At 39.2% G+C, this 25,688-nt stretch overlaps 2 protein-coding genes across 2 annotated transcripts in view; both read left to right on the top strand.

Annotated features, from left to right (window-relative positions):
• The window catches only part of LOC310937517 (inositol polyphosphate-4-phosphatase type I A-like), a 28,868-nt gene extending 12,686 nt beyond the window's left edge, over positions 1–16,182 (top strand). The window contains exons 9-26 of the mRNA XM_083901800.1: positions 118–208; positions 868–1,015; positions 1,309–1,439; positions 1,527–1,631; positions 1,719–1,827; positions 2,160–2,177; positions 2,842–3,028; positions 3,130–3,345; positions 3,522–3,660; positions 4,174–4,323; positions 5,757–5,929; positions 6,917–7,040; positions 7,387–7,454; positions 7,571–7,770; positions 7,852–7,949; positions 8,098–8,210; positions 8,676–8,830; positions 15,304–16,182. Of these exons, the coding sequence (XP_083757926.1) occupies positions 118–208; positions 868–1,015; positions 1,309–1,439; positions 1,527–1,631; positions 1,719–1,827; positions 2,160–2,177; positions 2,842–3,028; positions 3,130–3,345; positions 3,522–3,660; positions 4,174–4,323; positions 5,757–5,929; positions 6,917–7,040; positions 7,387–7,454; positions 7,571–7,770; positions 7,852–7,949; positions 8,098–8,210; positions 8,676–8,830; positions 15,304–15,436 (2,358 nt within the window). The 3' untranslated portion in view covers positions 15,437–16,182. The remainder of the gene's footprint in view (positions 1–117; positions 209–867; positions 1,016–1,308; positions 1,440–1,526; positions 1,632–1,718; positions 1,828–2,159; positions 2,178–2,841; positions 3,029–3,129; positions 3,346–3,521; positions 3,661–4,173; positions 4,324–5,756; positions 5,930–6,916; positions 7,041–7,386; positions 7,455–7,570; positions 7,771–7,851; positions 7,950–8,097; positions 8,211–8,675; positions 8,831–15,303) is intronic.
• A 2,770-nt stretch (positions 16,183–18,952) lies between these two features.
• Positions 18,953–20,981, top strand: LOC310936168 (retinol dehydrogenase 7; the record flags this gene model as incomplete). The annotated part of the gene is made up of 4 exons (XM_083900183.1): positions 18,953–19,307; positions 19,612–19,764; positions 19,864–19,997; positions 20,610–20,981. 4 exons carry the CDS (start codon positions 18,953–18,955, stop codon positions 20,979–20,981), a joined length of 1,014 nt encoding a protein of 337 aa, XP_083756309.1.
• Positions 20,982–25,688: the final 4,707 nt, after the last annotated feature.

Below are 25,688 nucleotides of genomic sequence, written 5' to 3' on the forward strand. Positions count from 1 at the left end.
CAGTGGCAGTGGGTTACCTCAGTGTGTGGTGGGTGAGTGTAGGTTTGAGAGTGGACAGAGCGGTGGAGGTGGTTGCTAACACAGTGTGTAAAACAAATTCATGTGTGCATCCTGCAGACGATGCTGCCTGTTGACGAGAGCCTCACAGAGTCGATGGGAGTCCGAATCAAGTATGCCTCACTATGCAAAGACACACTGCTTCGCTCCGGTATGACATCACACACTGTTGACTGTTTATAGTTCCTCCATTTGTCTGCAATGCACCTAAAACTGAGAAAAATTGTCCAATTAAATGAAAAATAGTGGAAAGAAGTGACTTAATACAATGTGTGTTGAAGCAAATCCAACACATACACTACATTGTCAAGAATCAAAAAGTTTAGGAGATAAATTGCATTCATGGATTCATTTTAGAGATTGACCCACACTTTCCAAGCAATGAGGGAATACAATGTACTTTTTCTAGATCCATGAAATGCATCCTTTGTAGCTGCCTGCAGGATACTGACACTGATGTACTACTGATACTTTACGGTACAGATATGTGTAGCTCGTAACGGCTGTTTTGTCTTGTCTCGCCTGTCTTGCCTTCATGGCTTCGTGTTTTCTGATACATTAGGAGAAATATATTGATTTTGTTCCCTTGGAGTGAGACATATCTGTTTACCTCAGGGATACGTTACAAAACCCAGTAATGTTTGAGTGGCCAGTGTGTCATGACTATTATTAGACAACATAGAAAAATTGATTCAATCAAATATGAATCTACCTCAAGGTGACACGACATCAGGACATACTTGGATAATCTCTCTCTGACCTAATCTGTTACAACCTAATCTGGGCTAATTAAGTGTTCTGTGGGGACAGTGTTTGGAGGCACGATGTCCAGGATGTACCGCTTCCCCAGCACTGACGGGAACCACCTACGTGTGCTGGAGCAGATGGCTGAGAGCGTCCTGTCCCTGAACATTCCTCGACAGTTTGTCAAACTTCTGCTAGAGGAGGACGCAGCCAGGTAAAAAAACACAAATGCACATTTATATCGCTTAAAATTAGGGCTGAATCTCTGAATACCTAATGATCTATAACTAAATGAATTATCAAATAATGAAATAATCGGTCTGAGTGTTTTGGTTTATGGACAAAAGAAGAACATCATTTTAAGGTTTGGTAAACATTGATCAACATTGTTTGACATTTTATGGGCCAAACGACTAATTGATAATCAAGAAAACAATTGACAGATTTATAAATTCTAAAAAAGCAATTAGTTTATTAGATGCCTATGTAACTTGTGACCATCTCCAGGGTCTGTGAGCTCGAGGAGCTGGGAGAGTTATCGCCCTGCTGGGAGAATCTGCGGCGACAGATTGTCTCTCAGTACCAGACAACAATATTAGCATACCAGGAATCATTATCCAACCTCACTGACTACAGAGGTTTGTGTCTGAAAGAAGGTTGCATCTTCTAAGTGGCAATTTTGCAGAGTTTCCTGTTGTGTTTAACACACAAATCTTCTCTTTCAGGACCATCATTCAAAGCCAGTAACCTGAAAGCGGAGAGGAAGCTGGAGTTCATGCCAACAAACCTTCACGTTCAGAGGATGAGGGTTCAGGATGAGCTGGGCTTTGGTGAGATGCATCGACACAGACGGTAGTAAACATGCTGATATGTCATGTTCTGTTCAGCTCTACTCACTCTGCACATTTATCCTTCAGAGCACACGTATGATTTGATAACAATGGGAGCTCCAGCTGCTCACTGCCAGGGATTTAAAAACAGTGGTCTGAGGAAACTCATTGCGAAATTTGAGGAGGCAAAGAAACAGTAAGTGACAAGCTTGGAATAAAAAAAGCACAAACTGACCATTTTAAAAACAATTGCAGGTTATATTTCTTCTTCAGTTGCAGTGGTGTGGGCTCATGAGCTGAATTTTATTCTTTGCTTCATTCATAATTTCACATTGTTTTTAATATTTCAAACAGGCTCAGATTCATCGGATGTTTATTTTAATATAAGTGACCAACTTTAAATTTTTTACATAAAATGAATGAGCGCATCTTTTTATGTTTTTTTTTTTCTTCAACTTTTGCATTTATTCTGCAGTTATTTTCATAGCTCCTTCTTAATTTTGTTTTTATTGTGTTGTTTTTGATCAGTGCATATGAGGAGGAATGGTGAGTGGTCTCACAGCTTTGCTTGTTTTAATTTGTGTGTTCACTTTTCACCTGTTGTTGCCTTGTATTACCACAAACAAAATTGCGTGTTTAACTCAAAGATTCATTAGAGATGAGGCCATGAGCACCTTGGACATTGACACATGAATCATTGTTAATAATAGTGTTGTGTTTTGAAAGTAACTAAATGTGCTGCCCTAATCCAAGCACATGTATGTATAAACCCGATGTTTGTTTTTTTAGCAGTAAGTTTGTGATATAATGCCACTCATTTTATAAATTCAGACATTGCCATTATATTAAAATCGTATGTAAATGTGGTATTGAGGTATTCAAATAAATGTCTCACATTTTCACAAAGCTGTATCTGAATTTGTAAAGTGAGTGGTGTCACTTATAGATCTTTTGTTAAAGTGTAATGTTCATGTTGTCTTGTGTTGACCTGTAGGATGTTCTTAAGACCACTAAAGATTATTGTTAAGAAAAGGCATGTGCATGCAAACACTCAAATAAAAAAACAAAAAGCCAATTGATAATTTTTCACATCAATAAACCCAAATATTTTTGAAACTGATCCAAAACATAACTGCACCTTTTAGATTTTAAGAAGAGTGTCATTGACATACAGTGACATACAAACACTTTGTGTTATTGCCTTCGACAGTAGCGCCCTCTCCAGCTCGCAGTCCATCGTCTATATACCGCAGGATATCGTCCGAGCCAAAGAGATCATTGCCCACATCAACACGCTGAAGACTCAGGTCAGTTACTACGCAGAGAGGCTTTCCCGAGCCGCCAAAGACCGATCGGCCAGTGGCCTCGAGAGGACACTCACTATTCTGTCTGATAAGGTAAGAGACAAAAGTATTCAATGTCATATAAATCACATATATAATTCATATCATGCTGCTTTTGTTTTAAACCAACAACTCTCTTCCACTCTCACTTCCAGACTCGTCAGCTTGTCACAGTGTGCGACTGTAAGTTGCTCGCTTCAGCTATTCAGGCCTTGAACGCAGCACGGCCAGAGTACATTGCCTCCAAAGCTTCTCCTTCTGCTGACTCAGAACAAGTAGTTCTGCGCAACGATCAGGACACGCTGCTCGCCAAGTGGAGTGGTCGCAACAGCCGATCCTCGCTGTGTGTAGACTGGCATGAAGAAGAATGGGTGAGTTTATCAGTCAGGATTCACCAAAATAATCATGGTGTTGAATTATTTTATTTATCATGATCTTTAATGCTATCCAAAACAACTCCCTTCTTTTTGATGCATTAAAATGAAGACATGACACAGAAAACACTAAGTCCAATAGGCTACATTGCCACTCATTCTGTGTCTTCCAGGAGAAAGTCTGGATAAATGTGGATAAATCTTTAGAGTGCATCATCCAGCGTGTTGACAAGCTGCTTCAGAAGGACAGGAGGCCAAGTGACGCCAGTCTGGACAGTTCCCACAGTGACCAGCAGGGCAGCAGTAAGAAAGGTGACAAATAAATGCAACAAGCTGTGTCGATAGTCAAGGCTGCATCCTCCTTCCACCTGAAGGAGACGGAAATCAGATGCTGTGAGAAATGAGACGGTCTAGCCCACGTTACTCGTCAATTATCATTCTCCTTCTCCCAATAAATTCCGGCAGGCTGTATGCCAAATTGTTAAATGCCGCCCTCCACATTTTGGAGTCCTGAATTCCAGACTGCTGATTTAACCCCAAATTAGCCAAAACATCCTAAAATCATATCGTTTATTAGCTTACTAATACATTTATTACCTTTATTAGTTGTATTTATTCAATTAATGTTGATGGATTATGTAATACTGGAGTCTGCATGTGGTGTTCTTGGAAAAAAACATTTATTTGTGTCGTTGTGTCGTAGAATTACATCGCTTTCTTCACTGAAAACCAAAATCAAAAGTATAATTTTGTTGTAATGTTTACTGACTTGATTGAATGTTTAATTAATGGGAGTTGGAGTAACGATAATGTGTATGTATGAAGGAAAAAGGCGAGCTTTCTGGATCAACCCAGGAAGTGGGTCACACGAAGCCCCATCATCATTACCGTCTTCCTCATCACCTCCACTACCCTCCTCATCCTCTTCACTTGATCCCTCCTCTGCATGTCCTCCCAGCCCTGAACAACAATCCTGTATGTCTCATTATTTCTTTGTTACCACTTCCTCACTGTTTTCAAGTCATCTCTTTATCACATCGTTTTATTCAGTTGGGAAAACTCTGGTTATTTCTTTGAGAAACTGTCACATTGGTCTCATGAGTTTCCCTTTGAGTTTCCCTTTAAAGTCCTGATCACAGAACCTATTTCTCCTTCTCACTTGTTTGAGCCTCTTAAACTGCTCATGATCACCTGTTGTGTGTGTGCGCAGTCTATGTCCTTGTCTTTCTGGTTTCTTAGCAATGTTGCAGTTTCACTGTAGATATGAACTTGAAACTGTTTTAATCCTTACAGCTTTGCCAGTCTCTCGTCATCAGCTGTCTCTGTATCTTTGAATCTGTGCTCACTGTACTGTACATGTTGCACTGGACCAGGGTCAAATATCTATGTATCCCCCCTTCAGAACACTTAAAAATCACATCCTTTTTTTTGCTTTGAGAAATCAGCAATATGTTTGTTTGAACACAACAAATCAAGAACTCTAAAAAAAAGAACAAACTGTACACCTGCAAAGGCTGTATGTCCATTATGAGAAGATGTTTCATCCTGGTTTGCAGTGTTTTCTGTGTTTGTCTCTGCTGCCCTTGTTGGTTTGCAGCGTCCGCTAATCATGCATGTTGCACCTCCACCTCCTCTTCCAGATGGGAGCCCCAGTGTTGAGGAGGCGTACCCAGGTAAGAGCTGCTTCCTCCACCCAAGCTTCTCTCCCTGTTCCCTCCAACTTCACTGGACTCTGGTTCAGCAGTTACATGGAATACAACAAATGGGATACAGTTGATCAGTCATAAATATGAGACAGTTTGTCCATTAAAAGTTAAGTTTGCTTCAACATGTTCCAATCACACATTCAAATACTGCATTATAAACTCAGAGCTCTCTGAAGACATGTCTTATTACAAATCTTCAAATAACTGATGCTACAGAAAGACTGTTACACCATATGTTACAGAGCAATCCTCTACACACCCATTTATAACAACATTACACAACAAACCAGAACCCTTAATCTTGTAAAGTGCACAACAATAGCTCAGTAGGTTTTTTGCATAATCCTGCTAAGGATTGTTGGATTGTTAAAAACTAACAAACAGTACAGATAAAGTGTTAAATTACACTTTTACTGGTTCATTTTGGAATTTCCCTCATATCTTTCCTCATGATATTCTCTGAAAATGACTTCAGTTTAAAAAGAAATGAGTTGTGTTTTTAAAGAAAATAGTCCTTCTCTGTGCTTCTGCTTTCCTTGTTGCTTCTCTGTTTTTATCTGTTGTTTCTGCCCTGAACAATCTAAAAAAGCTCAAATTACTAGAATGTTCTGTTTTCTCTTTAAACAACAACTTTTGTTGACTGTGTTCACCTGTTCTTATTTTACCTGTGTTATGTTATGTATCCAATTGTGTTCTCGTCAGGCGAGTGGAGCGAGGCCTTGTACCCTCTCCTCACCACACTCACGGAGTGCGTCGCCATGATGAGCGACAAGGCCAAAAAGTCCATGGTCTTCCTGCTGATGCAGGACAGCGCACCCACTATAGCCATGGACGTGTCACTGCAGTACCGCCGTGACGTCGTCTTCTGTCAGACGGTCAGCACTCGCACACTGACACGCACTGCTTTCACAAAAATGACTCATCGTAAGAAGGTGACAACCACAAGTTCTTCAATTTGTAAATAGTTAAGTCAAGTCTAATCAGCAATTTCTTTTAACCAAGGTGCTTTACAAGGCAAAAAGGTACACCAAGAGCATACAACACAGTAAATCATGATTAGATGGTAAAATAGTAAATCTGTTCAGTTAACAGAAGGGGAGGCCAGACAGAAGAGATTTGTCTTTAAAAGCAATTTAAAATGTTCAGTAGTGGGAGCAGATATATTTTGAAAGGGAACACCTTCCATAACTTGGGGGCAGCACAGAGGTCCTGACTGTTTACCACTCGTGAAGGCAAGGACAGAAAAAATTTAAACAAAAAGAGAAAGCATTCCACTCTCAGAACTCTTCACTCCTCCTCTCCTGAGGTGCTGACACAAACCAGAGAGATGTTTCACTTCTTTGGGCCAAAGATAAAAAAGAGGATGCGTGCACAGTGATGGCCAGAGAGTCTTATGCTTTTCCTCTTACACTTTGTTATCTTTGCAGTTCTAGCAAATAACCTTTACAGTTACAATAAAGGTTTTATTTAGTTGGTATGTTTGCTGTAAATATTTGAGTCATGGGATGTCTATCATTTACAGCCACAGCCAGGTACATAAAACCCTTCAGGAGAACAGTAAATCCTCCTTTATACGTTATTCCTTCACCTACATAACCTTATACAGGTTTATTGTATCTAAATATAAACCTATATGACTGATAGTTGTGTAATCTAACATGCAAGTTTTTACTATGGAAACAAGGTAGACTACAATAAAAGATAAAGCTGTCTTAACGTTTTAGTTTTTGCTATATCAAGAGTGTATTGTTTAAAAAAACGCAGCAGAAACACTGTTTTAATCTGAATCAGCTGTAACTGATGCTGAAACAGCCTCACCCTTGTTATGAACTCATACTGATGTGTGCGTGTGTGTGCAACAGCTCACCGCTCTCATCTGTGGCTTCATTATCAAACTGAGGAACTGTCTCCGTGACAACGGATTCCTCAGACAGCTCTACACCATTGGCCTCCTGGCTCAGTTTGAGTCGCTGCTCAGCACCTACGGTACACACACACACGTACACACATCCTACCAAACCCAAGGTCTTAAAACTCCAAAATTTAATTCTGCTTTGTCTAAAACATTTGTTGAAGGTAAAAATATTGGTTATAAATTGTTTTTCATACAATTGTGGACTGTTCTGAACAGTAAACAGCTGATAATGTTTCATTGTTTCAGTCATTGTTGATTTGAGTCAAATCTTAAATTAATTATTTGTATTAGTGGAATATATAATTAGGAGTTACTGAAATACTGTATATTATCATATTTATATTTTATCCTGAGTGTTTTATAGAAACCCTAATTTTGATGAATGACTCTTTCCTTCTTTAACTGTGATGTTTGTAGGAGATGAGCTGTCCATGTTGGAGGACATGAGCGTCGGCATCATGGATCTGCGTAATGTCACCTTTAAGGTAAAGAAAGGGGGGAAAGATGATAGCCAGATGATAGCCACAACTCTTGGTATAAAACTGAAGTAGGAGTGTGTTCAGCAGCAAAATTAAACCAACTTATTTTTCTTGGATTTAAGGTGACACAGGCCACCGGCAGCGCAGCACCTGACCTTCTGCCAATCATCACCGGGAACCGGGACGGTTTCAATGTCCGCATCCCTCTCCCAGGAACCATGTTTGACGCTCTGCCGCGGGAGATCCAGAGCGGCATGCTGCTGAGGGTTCAGCCCGTGCACTTCAACGTCGGCATCAACGAACAGCAGACGCTCGCTGAGAAGTGAGTGAGATCGGGGAAGAAGACGTTTTAGGAAGCTCTGAGGAGAGCTTTTTCTGTACGTAAATTGTCTTCATTGTTCAGGTTTGGAGACACATCCCTGCAGGAGGTCATTAACCTGGAGAGTCTGTCCAGGTTGAATTCATACTACGAGCAGTTCAAAGAAGTCCTGCCCGTGGACTGTAAGTACTGAGTTCATCACTAATAACAGAGCAAGAAAACAAACTGAGTACTTTTACTCTATATGAGGATCATTTTGAATATTTGGACTTCGTATACTTTGTGCTACATATTTTCATCCACTTATACCATCCACCACTCTCCCCTCAGGTCTCCCGAGGTCTCGTTCTCAGACTTGTCTCCCTGAGCTGCTCAGGTTTTTGGGGCAGAACGTCCATGCCAGGAAAAACAAGAATGTGGACATCCTCTGGCAGGCTGCTGAGGTAACATTTACAATATTTTCAGATCTAAACTAAACAAGGTAAGACAGTTTGAATGTTCAGCTGAACATCAAGGTTCTGAAATATCTATATCTTCCAGTGTCTGTTGAAAACACTATTGTTATCTACTGTTCAATTTTAAATGCCATTTGAATGTTTTATTTTAATAAAGTTTTTTGAAAAACATACACTACTGTTAAAAAGTTTGCGGTCACTTAGAAATGTCCTTATTTTTGAAAGAAAGGCACAAATAATACACTTTTTCAATGAATATAACATTAAGTGAATCAGAAATACACTCTATACATTTTTAATGTGGTAAACGACTATTCTAGCTGCAAACCTCTGGTTTTTAATGGAATATGTACATGGGTGTATAGAGACCCATTTCCAGCAACCATCTCTCCAGTGTTCTAAATCTAAATCTAAATCTATTCTTCCCACACTTGCCTTTCTTTCTCATGTCAGATTTGTCGCCGCTTGAACGGTGTTCGTTTCACCAGCTGCAAAAGCGCCAAAGACCGCACGGCCATGTCGGTGACCCTGGAGCAGTGCCTGATCCTGCAGCATGAACATGGAATGGCGCCGCAGGTCTTCACGCAGGCTCTTGACTGTATGCGCAGGTAAGGAGGCCTTCACAATGAATGAGCTACTATTACAAATCACACCTGGGCAAATAAAAACACAACAAATAAAGAAGGAAGCCAGGATTTAGTGAGTAAAAATAAATAGTGAAGAGACAGAATGATGTTTGCCCATGTGTGATTTAACAAGTCATGTCATTGCCTGCTTTCTCTGTTAATTGCACTGCAGTGAGGTTATTATATTATCGCAGAGAGGAGACTCAAATATGTTTATTTGGACTCTATATTCAGGTGTGTGTCGGTGCCTGTTTGTCTGTCCATCCATGTCTATTCTGTTTTCTTTTCTGTATGTCCAAAGCTAGCCTGTGCTGTTTCAGAGTCTTAAGTTGCTCAGAGGCTGGCAGAGTATTTTCCCCTCAGCAGTCAACCAACCATCATCATCATTTTTACTTTTCTGTCATCCAGTCCAATTTTTGCCTACTTCTGTTCATTAAATTCCACTTCGTGTTGGACCCCCACCTGTTGAAAGGGGACAATGAAAGATTTTATTTGTCTTTGCATTACAGTAAAATCAGAGGGTTCGATTAAATTGTAAAATAACAATTAAAACAAGTTTGAAAGGCATGAAAATAAAACCATTTGGCACAATGTAATAAACAATGAGTTAATGCGTTCTTATCAGAACATTAGTGATAATCTTCTTAGGTTTTTTTTACTGCAGGTGGCATCCATAATATAGTCTCCTCTTTTCTGTGCTCACCTCAGCTTGATTGTTATCCTCCTGGGGCCTCTTGTATAAAATAGTGTGCGGTTTGCACACACACCAAGCATTTCTCAGATTTATAAAACTGTGCGTACGCCGAGTTCTGTGCAACATTCCTTGATACATCCAACCGAACGGGAAACTCAGCAGATGTGAACGAGCAACCCACCTAAAAATGTATATGCAAATGACTCTAAAACACCCTTTTTGATGTCGTCATCCTGAAGAACAACAGCAAATGTGACAGGAAAGAAGGAGGAATTTCACAGATTGCGCGATAACCATTAGTCTATGATGTTTATCACAGAATAAATCTTTGTCTCTGTAGATACATTGATCATATTTTGTCGAAACACTGCGATGAGTTTCCAAGCTTAAAGGACTCGTATTATACCCTATTTCTCCAAGTTAATCTAGTTCCCTGGTGTCCTGATGAACATGTCTGTGACATGTTTTGGTCAAAATACCATAAGGATGAAGAATCACAGCAGTTCAATCAACCTGCCAAAACAGCCCTGTTCAGAACGTTTAGTAGTGTCTCTTTATGTCCACCTTAAAAAAAAAAGTAAAATGAAACTTAAGGGACAGGAAATGACATCAGACACAGAGGCTACTGGGAGCTAACAACAGTTAGCATTTGGAAAAGTGATCATTTGCAGGCTCTAGCAGGCACATTGCTGTCATATATAACCAGTGGATATAATATGTATCCACTGGACAGGTAAATCCTTTGAGGCTGGAAGTTTGTGTAGGACTCTGTGCTGCACTGTGGAGCCAAGAATAGAACTTTTCGCGGACTTCCGGTTTTCGGATACCGTTGCCCTCGCCAGCACTCTCTCATGTTTTACGGACAAAGCGGAGCTCCACGAGACAATAATTCCAGGAATTAAGCGCATTGTGACGTCCCAATTTGTGCGGAAGTCGTTTTATCTCCTGTACTTAGACTGAGGAGGACCACAAAAACATGAGTGAGTCATCTTTTTTCACACTTCCGACTGACAAGTCCTCCGGAGTCCCAAATATAAGGATTTGCGGTGCCTTCACCCGACAGAGCCAGATGACTTCTCACAGCAGCTCAAGAGATTGCCATGCGGTCTGTTAATTTACGTTCTTCTCGTTTTGTTTACACATGAAGCCCCTGGAGATGCGACCTGCTAAATGCAGTTGCATCATTTATTTCCTCTTTAAAGGTCCCTGTAACACTCAGGAACAAAATGAAAGAGTGCGAGCGTTTGTATCTTTGTTGTCTGGAGTTTCATGTGACTTCATGTTGTCGATATTTTTGCTGTAAAGCCTGTGTAACAGCTGTAATGACGCCCTGTCTTGCTTTACTCGCGCTCAACAAAAGTTGCACAGCCACAGACACTCGCATGATACGGTGTCCTCACCTATTTCCTCCCCACTTTTTCCTGCTCCTCATCTCTCCTCCCTCTTTCCTCCCCACCGCCGAGCATGACAATAGCCTTTCATTGTTTTGTTAATTGTTTTGGAATGAAACTCTGCATCTTTCCCGTTAATTAGCACATTTCCCTTCTTATCATGGTTAAAAATTAACAATGAAATGAAAACGTCTGTAACGTATCTGCACCAGGTACTTACTCACATAAAGTTTTGCTTAATCCCTTTAATTTGAATGCACACTTAATTTGTCACAAGTGAAGCATGTTCTGCCATCGTTTCTTCCTTCATCTTCACTCCTTATCTTAGAAACAGTGCTGTAGACATAAGGAGCCATTGTTGTACTTTCTGATCTTTCTTTTTCTGATAGAAACATCTTTCTTAATTTTCTCTTTTTTCTCCCTTTCCTCTTTCTCTTTTTTCCTGTGATGTGATTTCTGTTTGTGTGATCGGCTCTCTTTGTTTTATTCTGGTCTTTTTGTGATTCACTCTCAATATTTTTATTATTGATTTTTCTTGGTTTTTCATCTTCTGTTTTTGTCGTGATTTGCTGGTCATATTTTGTCATTTCACCTTTGTGCACGGCGCCATCTGTTTTTGGCTTTGGTGCCACACATACTGCTCCTCGCCATTAAATCTCCCACCCTTCAACTGCTTTTTCTTCCTTTGTATCTTTTATTTTCTCTCTTTATTTCCTTTGAACACTGCCCTCCCTCTTCCATCACTTTTTACCCCGACACTCTCATTGCTTTTTTTACTTTTTCTTCATTGCTTTCTCTTTCCCCTCCCTATTTTTCCCTTAAATCTCCTTCTCTTCTTTTTAAATGCTCCCCCACCACCTCCCTTATCCCCTCCTCAAATGTTTTTACTGCTGCACACCTCCTCCACCTCCTCTTCTTCCTCCCACCGCTGTGATTCGGCAGCATTGGGACGAGGGAGGGGGTGATCCAGAAGAACCTGAGTGGCTTGCTGCCGGTGCGTGACTTTCGGCTGGACCCCAGCCTCCTGTACTCGCTGCCGCTGTTGGCCCTGAGTCCAAACCTCCTGGTGGTTTGGCTCTTCCTCAGTGTCGCCTATTTCCTCGCCAAACTCCGCTGCAGCTGAAAAATAAATCACACCTCCAGAGTTTTTTTTTTTTTTTTTTTTTTTTTAGGAGACTCCTAAAAGCGTGTTTTCTGAAACTGTGCCACTGTCCCTGTGAGTGTGTATGTAATCCATGCACACAGTACTATACAGTATGTACACACTGACCCATCCATTTTCTGTTGTTCTTATTGCCCCTGAACATTAACAAGCCTGGGAAGGTGGTGTAAACGTCTCAGTATAGATTTGATTTCTTGACAGTGAGATTGCTTCTACACTAATCAGACTGAGTCTAAAAACTCATTCTTTTTTATATCAGTCGTGGAAAGAAACTAAGGATAGTATGTTTGCTAAAGTACTATTTTGAGGTACTGGAGTATTTGCAGGTTCTGCTACTTGATATTTCGACTAGACTGCTTCTCAAGGTTCAGTAATGTATATTTGACTCTATTACATCTACCTGGAAGCTAAAATCACAACTAACTGGTGACGATGAAATGCTGCAGTTATACACTTTACATTAATATGATAAAGAGTCTGTATACTAGTATACTATCGCTGGCTTATTGTGCTCTAAGTCCATATCTTTTGTGTGAATAGTCTTGAGATGCACAACAACACTGTGGCTAAGCTAACAGCTGCATCACAAATCTGCAGTGGTGAGCGTGAAAACCGCGTCTCCGTCTTTTTCCGTCATTTCTTGCTCCGTCATAATGATGAGCAAGAAATGAATAAGGATGTCAGGCCTAGACAATAGTTTACATTTAAACTTCTCTCATGATACTGGATCTTCACATTCTCAGTGTGTAGCGCCCTCTGGTGGACATGTGAATCCTACCCTCAGTGATCTGAAAGGCTAACTTCATTGTTTCATTATTGCAATAGAACAAAAACAACAGTGTGAATATGGAAATTACCTCTGAGTTGTGAATATGTATAAAAACAAGTAAATATATACATATATGTATATATAGCTTTGGGAAAAGCTATTGTTGATAGAAGCTATCATTACAAACAAATGTCTAATTTATAATTTAAGCTTTGCACAAACAGGCGCGGCTTGTTGCATTGACCTCATTTGATCGATCTTCTTCCTCGTGCTTTTGCGCACACATTGCAAGCTAAAACGGCAGAAACTGGAGTTTTTATTCAGAGAGGAAACTTTGGCTTCCATATATATATTTTCTCAGGCAGCATTTGCTCACTTTATTTTTGTACGTCTTCCTGCTTTTGTACTCATTAGGAGATGTTTTTGCCTCCTCTTCAGCCAGTGCACTTTGCAGGGTCAGACTGACCAAAAATCATTCAGATTTAATCCTTTATTTGGAAACTTCACACGAGGAAAGAGCAGGATTTGAAGAATGAAAGCCTATAGTCTGCATAGATCCTGTTAAAGATAAAATACTCTCACAATAAGGCGGTTTAAGGTTGAAATGTGCATTTTCCTGTTTAGCAAAGAACCAAACAAACTCCTCCAGGCTTCATGTACAGCACGTTTAAGAGTCTGTGAAGATGGCTGTCGGCTGCAGAGATGTTGTTTATTGGCTCAGTTCAGCACTATTATTTTTTATCGATCCTCAATCAAGTGTAGTCAGTCAGTTACTGCACCGACATCTGCTTTTTAGCTTTAATTCAGTGAAGATTTGCTCTGCCTTTACCGACTGACAAAGTTGTGTTTTATTTTGTTTTTATGATGCAGTTTCTAAGTGGAATGTATGACGGTAGGATATTCAGGAAAAATGTGTTGGATTATGCAGTGTAGATTTTGTTGTGTAGACATACACAAAAGAAAAACTGGTACCATTATAGTGTATTATATTATAGTTATTGACAGAATTTACTTGTGTAGCAATTTGATGATTCATGTGAGTCAAAGAGGAATGTAAAAATGCTTCGGTTAAGTTTTCTGCAGCTTTGAGTACGTGTTTGCTCAGAGATAAAGTCAGAATATGCAAGTCTTGTTTGTATGAATCGAGGTCTCTTCCATTTAAGTTCATGCTTCATCGAACCGAGTGAAACTCTTGTTGCATACGTTTGTTAGTGAACATAATTTAGCTCACAACCATCGATATTTTTCTATCTTTCCAAACTTGCCGACGTATTCTTTCCTTTTTATATTGACATTACGAATGTGCTGACACTTATGTTTAGAGCGCCCTGTGTGAGACACCGGTTTACAGGAAATGTGATCCGAAAATCAAGCCCATTGAAATAATGTTTTCAACCTATAAAGAAATTCCGGATAATTATTTGTTTAATTACACTGAAGTGCTTCCTAAAATATTTAATTATAACCGTTATATCAAAGACTATCATTTTTCCGTCTTCATTTTCTTTGTTAACTCAGAGAAACAGAGAATATATTTGTATTGCTGTATATAAATTCTATTTAAATGCTTGCGTTGCTGAGATGTTTCAGATGTATACTGTATATAGTCTTCAATTATTCCAGAGCAGAGTTTAAATATATGAATAATCTGTACAATGTGATAATTATGCTTGTGCCATAACAGTCATGCTGCAGTCACTTTATATCACCGCAAACTAAGTCTAAGATTATAAGATGCATATGTGTACTGTATGTTATTAGCATTAACTGCTGATTCTCTTACTAACAGGTTGCATGCACATTTTAGATGCCTGAACATGTGAATTATAGTTTATTTACTAGTTTACACATGCAAAACTGCAGTTATTATGTTGACATTTGTCCCCTGACATCAAAAACACTATATGTATTGACCAAATTAGTCACTTGTTTTATTTTTTAACACCTAAACTGTTACAAGTTAGCAGTTTAATGTCCAAACATGTTATCCTCGCTGTGTTTCATGCTACATGCTGCAACAAATGTATCACCGACCTCAGAAAACCTCCCGTTAGTGTTTCCTCCATCTGCAGAATATAAACGATGATACAATAATGTTTAATGTATATGGCGTTTTCCTTTCTTTGCATCTCTGACCCTGTTTATACTTGGAAATAAGTGACCCAAAACAAATTGGAAAGACGTAAAAAAAACGATGCAGAACCTATCAAATATAACTATTATGTATATAATGTTTCTGGTGTGACATGGAAAAACATGACTCTTTTGGGTTTTGTTTGTTCTTCATCAATAATACTGTTAGCCACCTTTATGTAAAGGGGCAGTCTGAAACTTTTAAATATCATTCATACCAAGCATCCTCTCTACTTTTGTTTTTGTGTTGTCCTCTCTCATTCTGTCTGTGAATGTCTCCTCCTCTCCACTCCTCTGTCTCCTCAGTGAGGGCTGCAGAAGGGAAAACACGGTGAAGAACGTTGGCTGCAGAAAGTACGCCTTTAACTCGCTGCAGCTCAAAGCCTTCCCCAAACACTACCGACCACCTGACGGCACCTTCGGCAAGGTTGAAACCTGATTGGACTGCGGAGACTCGTAGGACGGTATTGTTTGCATATTATTGGACCGCTTTGTTTTGGGAAGGCCACGATTGAAACCCACGTTCAGGTTTTCTTCTGACCTAAATTCAGCGATTCCAAGTCGCACTATGGTAGATACTGTGTTAGGTTCTCTATGCTACATTAGGCATCACTTATAAGGTTTTCCCTGGTAGATCCTGGGTTTTTTTTTTTTTATTTCTTTGTATATTTTAAACATGAACATGACCAGCACTGCCTCAAGACTGATCAAGCACTGATATAATCAATCAGTATTAGCCACATAAACTCTCTTTAATGGGAAATAAAGGCCCAGTGTCTAATAATTGGTGACATCTAATGGTGAGACTGCAGATCGAAACACACGTACGCTCCCAAGTATATCAGTAAATTACGGTGGCCTTCATATGCCAGAGAGGATGTCGTTCTTTTAAGTTTAGTTAAAATGCAGAACACATGCTCTGGGTCAGGCTGCTGCAGAAAGCAAGGTCCTTGCTTTAGTGCATATAAAAGCCTTATTTTAAGGTCAGCATAAAGTGATTACACTTTTACAAACATACTTTTATATAGTATATTACATTTTGGCAAATTAAACCCTCTCAAAAGTTGCACATAGTACTTTTATGCATTAAATCTATGCAGTTTGGAAGTGTTCTACAGAACCTTTACATTAAATATTGTGAGATTCAAATCCTTAATTGAATGAAAAGATCAAAAACAAAAGTGGGGCCCCCAGACTGAATCCTTAAAAGCAGAATAAAATGTAAATTTCCCCTAAAACACTTAGTAAGCTCCTGTTTTTCTGCTCTTGGCTTGTCCTCGCATTTCCTCAAGTGCTATTAGACCGTCTCACCTGCTGAAGTGCCCATTAGCACGATGGTAACGCCCAGATGCTAATCAGAAATGAATCAGTAGTCGCACGTTATCTAGGGATTGTAATATGTTTGAAATGAACCCACGACGTATGGCAGCTTTATGAAGGTGGAGTAGAAAATCAGTTGTGTTCATGTGCCCTTAATGCAATCAAATCTGACAACACGTTTTCACCCCACCTTTGCTTATTTTGGAGTAAAAAGTGTCAGTTTAGTTTTCTGTTGGTCCGAGAAACAATTTTTCCACGGCAGCAAATGCCAGGTTTCACCTCATTAATCCACATACATTTGATGTTAATGAAAAAACAATCTCTTTTCAGTCATTTGTTGTTGTTTTGTTAATCTGCCCATGATCTGTCCGTACCACAAGAGGGAGTCACTGCTCATCACAGTTGAGCCACATCACCGTTGTTTGTCTGCATATTTCAATGGTTTAGCATCTTCACTGTCAGATCTGTGACATGTTTGTTTTTTTTGTAAAAAGATGTCTTAAAGTAACATAAACCACGCTGTTTGTATCACTACTGATGGCGGGAGGACTGCAGTTGCATCTAGAAATCTGTATTTACACATTTAACTGAGTTAAAGGAGTGTTTTACGTCTGTCAGTTTGTCAAGATTATCATTATATTGTTCAAGAAGCTGGGCACCTGTTAAAAGTTTTAATGTTGCTGTATATTATGACTTGTCAATATCTGATTCAGAAATAAATATGAAGTTAATTTCATATCAAAAATTGAGACTTATTGCTTATTCATGATTACTGAAAGCGAGACCACATCGGCGGGATCATCTAATGCTGATTTGTTGTGTTTTTCCCTCACAGAATTAAGACGCAGGGTTAGCTGAGTTCAGGGAGACCTAGGTGACGAAGGTGACATGCCTCTAACTAGGTTACATAGTAATCTATCTTTCCCACACTCCACATTTCACCTCTGAGAGCTTCAGCTGTTTAGCAGAGAGGAGGGGGGCATACAGTATGTGTTGTTTCTCCCCAAGAAATCTCCAGATTCAAGCAAAAGACTCAGAGGAAGCTGGTTAACGAAATATCAGTTTATTACAGCAATAGCACCTGGAAAGTTCGACTCAAGTATTATTAAGAATACCAAGGTTCCTGGAGTAAAAGCTCTGATTTTAGGATAGAAAGTCCCCATCGAGGGGAGTGGTTTCAGCTTTCTGTGGGGATTTGAAAGCTGTCCGGAGGAGGTTTAGGGTGGGAATCAGTATGTGTGGGAATCTGAGGGGTTAGCATGTAAATGTGTTGGCTATTAATGTACATGTTTGTGAGCACTCAACGCTACCGGGTGTTTTGCACCGGCCACACTTCCTGGCTTCCAGAGACACAGAAAACCACCTAAACCAACAACTTCCCCCTATGGCAGATGAACTCCAGAGGATCAGATCACATCCTGTCACTGTGGTCATAACAGAAAATAACGATAGCAATAACCCACTGCAGTGTCATTTTAATTCCGATTAAATTCTTTGATCACGGACAGTGGTGAAGCTTTTTGCTCCGTCGCTGCAGCTCAGACAAATATGGTGCTTCATTGTGATGAAACACTAAAACCATGGGTTTTAGGAGGAAAAATTGCCCGCAGGCTATTTATACAGCACTTTTCTTTTTAAATCTGATTATGTTACAGTGTAAGAAATAAGGTCAAATCCCAGTTCCAAGTAATAGTTTTTATTTTGTACGTATCAAAAATTCATCTTTTGTCTACTTTACACCCATGTGTGGTGTATTTTTGCTTTTTCTTCGTCATCTCTGAACTGTGACTGCAGGCCCTTTTTTTTTTTTTCTCTTGCAGATGTTTTCACACAGTGTTTGAGTTATCAAATGATTGCCATGCTTCATTTTCAAGGCGGCCGGATTTACTTGGAACTGAACAGTGGCAGGGGCCCGGTTCATGACTCCATTCTGAACAAGGGTCTTTCTACATGGAGTTTGCACGTTCTCTCTCCGTTTGTGCGTGGGTTATCTCCAGGTTTTCCTCAGTCCAAAAACATGCAGAGGCTAATTAACCTGCGTGCAGGTTTGAATGTGAGTAGCGATCTGTCCAGGTGTGTCAGCTGGGATTGGCTCCAGTGACCACGTGACCCTCATGTGGACGATAAAGTGGTACAGGATGGATGGATGAACAGAAATATTGGTTTTAATTGGTTTTTATTTATTTTCAGTCAACTGCTTTAAGCTGTTTTCATTTGGTTTAACACTTCTTCACATTTTTTTTGTATTTAATTTACTTGGAGCCTTCGTTTCACACTTGAAGTCAAAACTCCAAATTATCCCAATTTGCTCGGGTCGACTATGATGTTTTTTGAGTAGCCGGGGGAATAAGAATCCTTCTTTTTGTGGGATGTACGATGACGTAATCAGCACAGACTCAGGAAAAAAACATGCTGTATAATCTTCTGAGAAACAAAAGCACTTGGGGCATGTTGACTTTGGGGCTGTTTAGCTGCACGCATCACATGAAAACCTGAACAAATTCTGTAAAATGCACTTTGACACACTTGTCGGAAAATCAACCTTCACAGTGAAGAGTAACTGTGTATATATTGTGTGCTTGGCTGCATGAGGAGACAGATCTCGGACGCAGCGGCTCACAGAGGCCTCGCAAAAATGAACACGACTCTATTCATTGGACAAGTCATCGGCATTGTCCCCATCTGCGCTGTCCTGCTCTTCCTCCTCTCCAAGATGGTTTTACGCCACCGATGTGTCCACGTGCAGGACGGTTACGGCTACGGCGTGCTGATAACGGGCTGCGACAGCGGCTTTGGACACCAGCTGGCTCGATGCTTGGACCACAAAGGGTTTGTGGTGTTTGCCGGCTGTTTGTATCCAGAGGGAATTGGAGCCATGAGCCTGGCCAGGCAGAGTTCCAGTCGTCTGAAGATCCTCAAACTGGACGTCACCAAGGATGAAGACGTGCAGGAAGTGAAGAAGACGGTCGTGGAGAACCTGCCTCAGAAAGGTGAGAGTTATGCACATTTTTACCTTTTAAAAAAAAAGTAAGTATTGACATAACTTGTCAAACAAATCACAGACAAGCTTTAATATATGCAGAATATTGCATACTGGACTTTTAAATCAATTCTCAGAACAGACATAAAAAGGGAGATTAAGTTAAGAAGAGACCTCACATTTTTTTTTTTTTTTTTTAAACAAATTAGAGATTTAATAAATAGCAATAGCAATGTCTTTATTTTTGCAATAGAGAGCTACATTTGAAAGTTATTTAATCATTCTTGACCAGTGACCTTTTCTCCGGTTGCCAGGTCTGTGGGCAGTTGTTAACAACGCTGGAATCACAGACTGGGCCGAGATCGAGTGGAGCCACTTCGATGATTTCCACAACATCATTGACATCAACCTGTGTGGCTGCATCAGGACCTCCATCGCATTCCTGCCTCTGGTTCGTGCTGCTAAAGGTAGGATGGTCGTGTTACTCCCGTGTTACACTTTGATCATCATTGTGACATTAAAGGATTTTTAATAAAAAAAACGTTTTTGTTTCACCACCACGTCAGGTCGGGTGGTGTTCGTCTCAAGCATTTTCGCCTTCTTCACGTGCCTGAACATGGGAGCGTACAGTGTGTCAAAGCGTGGGCTCGAGGCCTTCGCCGATTGCCTGAGACTTGAAATGGCAAGTTTCGGTGTGAAGGTATGTTAATTCTGGAAAAACCACACACGCACACACACACGAGAATCCTGAAAGACTCTGACGCACGAGGTTGGGTGAAGTGCATGATGGATAAAGTGTGATTAATGCACCAAAACGTGGAGAATTTATTTTATTCACAAATTACCAAAAGTCATCAATGTCATGACCAGAACCGGTAATATTTCAGAGGTTTGTTGATTTATTAATGAATGGATCAATAATGAATAATAGTTTGGTTTTCAGTTTGCTTTGCAGCATGACAGCATGACCAGTGTTTGATCAGATAATGTAATTGGGAATAAATCTGCCTCTTGTGAAAACTCCTTACAACACTGTTTTTTGAAGTTGGTGATAATGGTGTTAGCTCAAGAACTTCTGAGAACCACTGAGTTGGTGTAAAAACCACATTAAATGCTGAAATTGTAGCATTTAGAACAATAATGCCCCAGTAAATAGTAGCTACGTTCAATCTTTAACGATTTTAATTCCAAATCTGTCCAGTAAAAGCTTCCTTTTTCATCGAACACTTTTACGTTTTAATTAATTAAAAGCACACATATAGAGAGGGAGGTGAAGGTAGCATCTAATTTGTCGTTTTTGAACCATGTTCAGGTGAGCATCATTCAGCCGGGAAACTTCGGTCAAGCCACAAACATCTTGAGGATAAAATCGGGCCTGGACATCTGGGAGAACCTCGACGATGAGCAAAAGCAGATCTTCAACCAGCAGTACTTTGAGCTGGCCAGCGAGTACTTCATGTCCACATGCAAAAAGGGATACAAGGACACCACGCTGGTCATTGACGCCATGCTGCACGCCATCACGTCCTCGCAGCCCAGATACAGATATCTTCTGGCTTCTGTGATGGACAGGTTCTTCTTCAAACTCTACCCGTTCATGCCCACGGCCCTCACAGACGCTATGTTTTCTCTCAGCTCCATGTATGCTAAACGCAGAGACATGCTTTACACCAAAAACACTTGAATAAATAATACACTTTTTTTTTTTTTTTTTTTAATGAATATAACATTAAATGAATCAGAAACACACTCTATACATTGTTAATGTGGTAAACGACTATTCTAGCTGCAAACGTCTGGTTTTTAATGGAATATGTACATAGGTGTATAGAGGCCCATTTTCAGTGTTCTAATGGTACATTGTGTTTGCTAATGGTGTTAGAAGGCGATTGGATGATTAGAAAACCCTTGTGCAATGATGTTAGCACAGCTGAAAACAGTTTTTATTTTGAATAAAAATCATTATTTCTAATCCTGTCAATGTCTTGACTATATTTTCTATTCATTTTGCAACTCTTGATGAATAAAAATGTGAGTTTTAATGGCAAACACAAAAAAATTATATAGGTGACCCCACACTTTTGAACGGTAGTGTATATATTTCCTATCATGTGTTCATTCTCATTATATTTAAGATAAAAAAATAAAAACATGTGAACATTGACCCATATATCAAGTAAGTGTGAAGCACATAATCCCACAGTGATGTCACCATTCCACTTTTTCTATTAAATCTAACAGTCTGTACTGAGGTGAAATGCTGCCCTCTGCAGTTCAAATTTCTGAATTACAGTTCAACTGCTAATCTGCCAAAGAAATCCAGAATAATTGATTTTCTCAAAATTGATGTAGTTAGATAACTTCTTTCTAGTAAAAGAAAGTGTTTGTATTCAGATCTTGCTTTTTTCTTCTTCGAGTTTTATTAGTTTTAATGACGGACCCTTCAATTATTATTCTTTTTATATATTTTTTTTATGGAATACTGAAAGGATGGAATGGATACTTCAAGTGTAAGTGAAGGTCACACTCAGTACTTGGTACTTTACCCTGTAAAAGCTGTTTTATTGTGGAAAAATGTGTTATTTTAAAACTGCGTACATGTTCTGTATATTCTGGATGTGTTCCAATAAAGAGATTGAGAAATAATTATACTACAAATCTATTGAAACTTATGTATGTAGTTTGATAAATGATAATAGTTGAATAAAGTAATTAGCGTACATATTATCCAAATAACAAATAACACACATTTCTTTGAGCTCTTCAATTTGAGTGCTGTTATAGTTTATTATCTTTGTGTTAACTTTTATTCTTAGCCCCCCGGCTTTGTTGATGCTTTTAATTATATAGTGCATCCCAACACTGAAGATCTCCAAACAGCTGCAGTTGAGTTGGACTGGCTTCAGAAAAAGCAGCAAACAAGTGAATGTGGTTTTCATTAAAGTCACCTGTTAACCATGGAAAAATGATGTGCACACATTAATGACACTGACGTCTAATTAATGTACAGATGATTTTTTAAGCAGCAAGTCACCTGCGTGTAAGCTTTTAATTAAATTAAATTACATTTTATTTAATTTTATTCAATGGGCTCTATTTTATTTTATTAAAGACATTGTTAACTATCAAAATATGTACTATGTAAAAGCTCTTTAACAGAAATTATATTTTTGATAAATTATTATTATTGTTATCATGAACAATGGTCATGTTGTCATTTTCAATTGTACTGTTTTACAAAAAAATAGTAAAGCTTATTATTATTTTTTTGATTGATTTCTGACTCTCTGGTATAACAAGTTATTTGACAATTACAAAACAATTTTAAATTAAAAGATTTTAGATTTATAGAAAATAAAAGCTTCTCCTTTTTGATGCCCTGTCGCAGGGGGGCGCAAAGGATCAAACACAACTGAAAATCACAAAACACAACAAGGAAAAGTGGACTCCTCATGGCTTAGTACGGTCTGCGCCCTCCCCTCTCGATAAATCTAATTGGAATCGTCCACTTCCTGTTTGTCAGTCGGAACATTCCACGTACACAGAGCCAGAGGACCTGGAGGAGGACGAGGAGCAGTGAGGACAAACATGTGGTAACTGCTGCTTAAAAATGATCCACACGTTTCTTAGATGTTCTGTTGATGTTCTGTTCACACCTGCTGTTAACATCCGACCTGAGTGATCGATCACAGGTGTTCAGATTACACCTGCTGCTAATGCTAATGCTAATGTGACGTCACTGCTCCACAGTAAACACACACCTTTCATTTCATTTGTCTTCACATACAACGTTCTGTTTGTTACAGAAAGACAAAGAATCCAGGAAATTATTATTAGTTATTATTTTCTTTGTTTGGTTCAGAAAATGTTTGAAAAATGTTGATCAGTGTTTCTCAAACGTGGAAATGGTGATTCTTACAATTATTTTTTTCATCCACAAACCAAAAATGATTCACCTTTAATTATTTCTTTGTTATAAGGAGCAAAGAAATCAGAAAATGTTCAACATTTGCAGAACAAATAAAACAATTAACAAAAAAAAAAAAACAATTAATCGATTATTAACTTTTTGACAATTAATTTGGTAATAGTTGCAGTAATTGTTATATCCCTGCTGGTTTTATATATATTTATTTTATTAAATAATCAGAGACACCATGATACGATTTATCACGATATTTGCAAAATCACATATTGCGTTATACTGTTGTATAGGCGCAGTTTTGTCGCCGCTCATTTACACCTGTAATTGCAAGTGGTCATATGCTATCCCATTACAATCCCATCACAGAAAATTCATTTTTAGGGATTATTTGACTTTTTGCCCATATCCAATATGCCCATATATCATAGCGCTTGGGACGATATCAATACCGATAAACAGTATATGTCCTTACTTTTGTCCAACTGCGGAGGTCATTAAGTCTCTTCTGTAGTGAAATTAACATACTATTTTTCATACTTATGTCGCAGCAGATGTGAATATGAAATATCTTTATTGTGCAAAATAAATAAGCATAAAAAATAGCTGTAGGGGGCGCCAGCATAGAAGTCAAGGAGGTGGAAGCTTATTGTGCGTCCAGACACATTTCAATGTCAGGTGTAAACAATATATTTTGCAATGAACAAACTAGAGCTGAAACAATTGTTTTTTAAAGAAATAAATCAAGCTTTCTGATAATCAATCAATCATTTTTGGTTTGTGGACAAAACAAGACATTTGAGAACATCATCATTTTCCAGGTTTAAAAAACACTGATCAACATTTACTGACATTTTATGGACCAAACCATGAATCCAGACAATAATATACACTTTAATCCATTATGAAAACTATGGCTAGTTGCAGCCCTAGAACAAACACAAATGGTGTACATGTGTATTTGTTTATGGAGCAGAAAAAGTAGGTGATTCACCTGTGATTTCGTCACCTCAGACGGACGTTAACAGCACTTGTCAACAGAGCCTCTGTTTAATGTGTCTGCATTGATTTCCATGGTTAACAGGTGACTTTAGTGAAAACCACATTCACTTGTTTGCTGGTTTTCTGAAGCCAGTCCAACTCAACTGAAGCTGTTTGGAGCTCTTCAGTGTTGGGATGTTAACACAGAAACGTGACAAACACTCATTTTGGACAATAAACCTTCTTTATTCAACACTTTAGATGATCCATGTTTAGATCACTGCACCTTCTAAATACCATTATTGTGCGAGGTGCAGTCACCTAAACATGGATCATCCAAAGTGTTTGAATAAACAGCGTTTATTGTCCAAGATGAGTGTTTGTCAAGTTTCTGTGTTAACATCCCAACACTGAAGAGCTCTAAACAGCTGCAGTTGAGTTGGTGACAAGACAACGAGTGAATGTGGTTTTCACTAAAGTCACCTGTTAACCATGGAAAAATGATGTGCACACATTAATGACACTAACGTCTAATTAATGTGCGGATGATTTTTTAAGCAGCAGTTACTGGACACCTGGACCCCAACTGTCTGGTGGACTCTCCAGGGTGTGAACCCCTGTCAATTTTTTTTTTAATGTTTTTTTTTTATTTTTCTTGGCCAAAAAATGGTTAAATAAAATGGCATAACCCCCTCTTTTCATGTCTCTGGAGGTCCGGGGGGGCACAAGCCCAGCCCCGTACTCCAACCACGCCACCACATGCACCACCACCAGTGATTTATCTCTTGGGAACAACGCGAGGTGGAATCGAACCTGCCATCACCAGACTGGTACAACCTTGCGGTTGTGAACAAAGCCACTACGCCACACATCCCTGTCAGATATGAGAGCTTTTGGTGCATTTCAGTGTTCACTTTGGATGTGAAACCTTAAAATGTTGAAGTATAAGGGAGTTGAACCCTCAAACTCAGTACTTGAGCATTCTGATGCCTGCTCTTTAACCAGCTGAGCTAACTCCACACTCCTGTTTCGATTTTCGAACACCTATTTACTCTTTTTGGTTGAATATTGTGCTTAAAAAGTCACTCCATGTAGGAGTCGAACCCTTTCCCACAGGAATCTCATGAACTTGAGTCATTCTCTTAGTCACATGAGCCATTTGTCCTTGTTTGCTTTTTTCAAAATTTGGAAGACTTTCAACAATAGTACCCATGACTCCTGAGTATTGAGATATTTAACTATGTCAGTCCGATACAAACAGCCAAACACTTGGTGTAATGGTTTGGTCACTTGTCTTTGGAGCAGGAGACCAGGGTTTAAATCCTGTTTGCATCAAGTACCTTTATGCATGCAGTTTTTCTCCCTGTAATGTGGGTGGTTTGTAGGAGGACACAGGGAGAACGTGCAAAACTCCAAGCATTGAGGACCTTGTTCTGACCGGGATTCAAACCTTGTTCCAAAGGCAGGATTGGATTGCAAAGCTCTGCA

Source organism: Microchirus variegatus, assembly GCF_963457635.1.
Source record: "Microchirus variegatus genome assembly, chromosome: 1".
NCBI lineage: Eukaryota > Metazoa > Chordata > Actinopteri > Pleuronectiformes > Soleidae > Microchirus > Microchirus variegatus.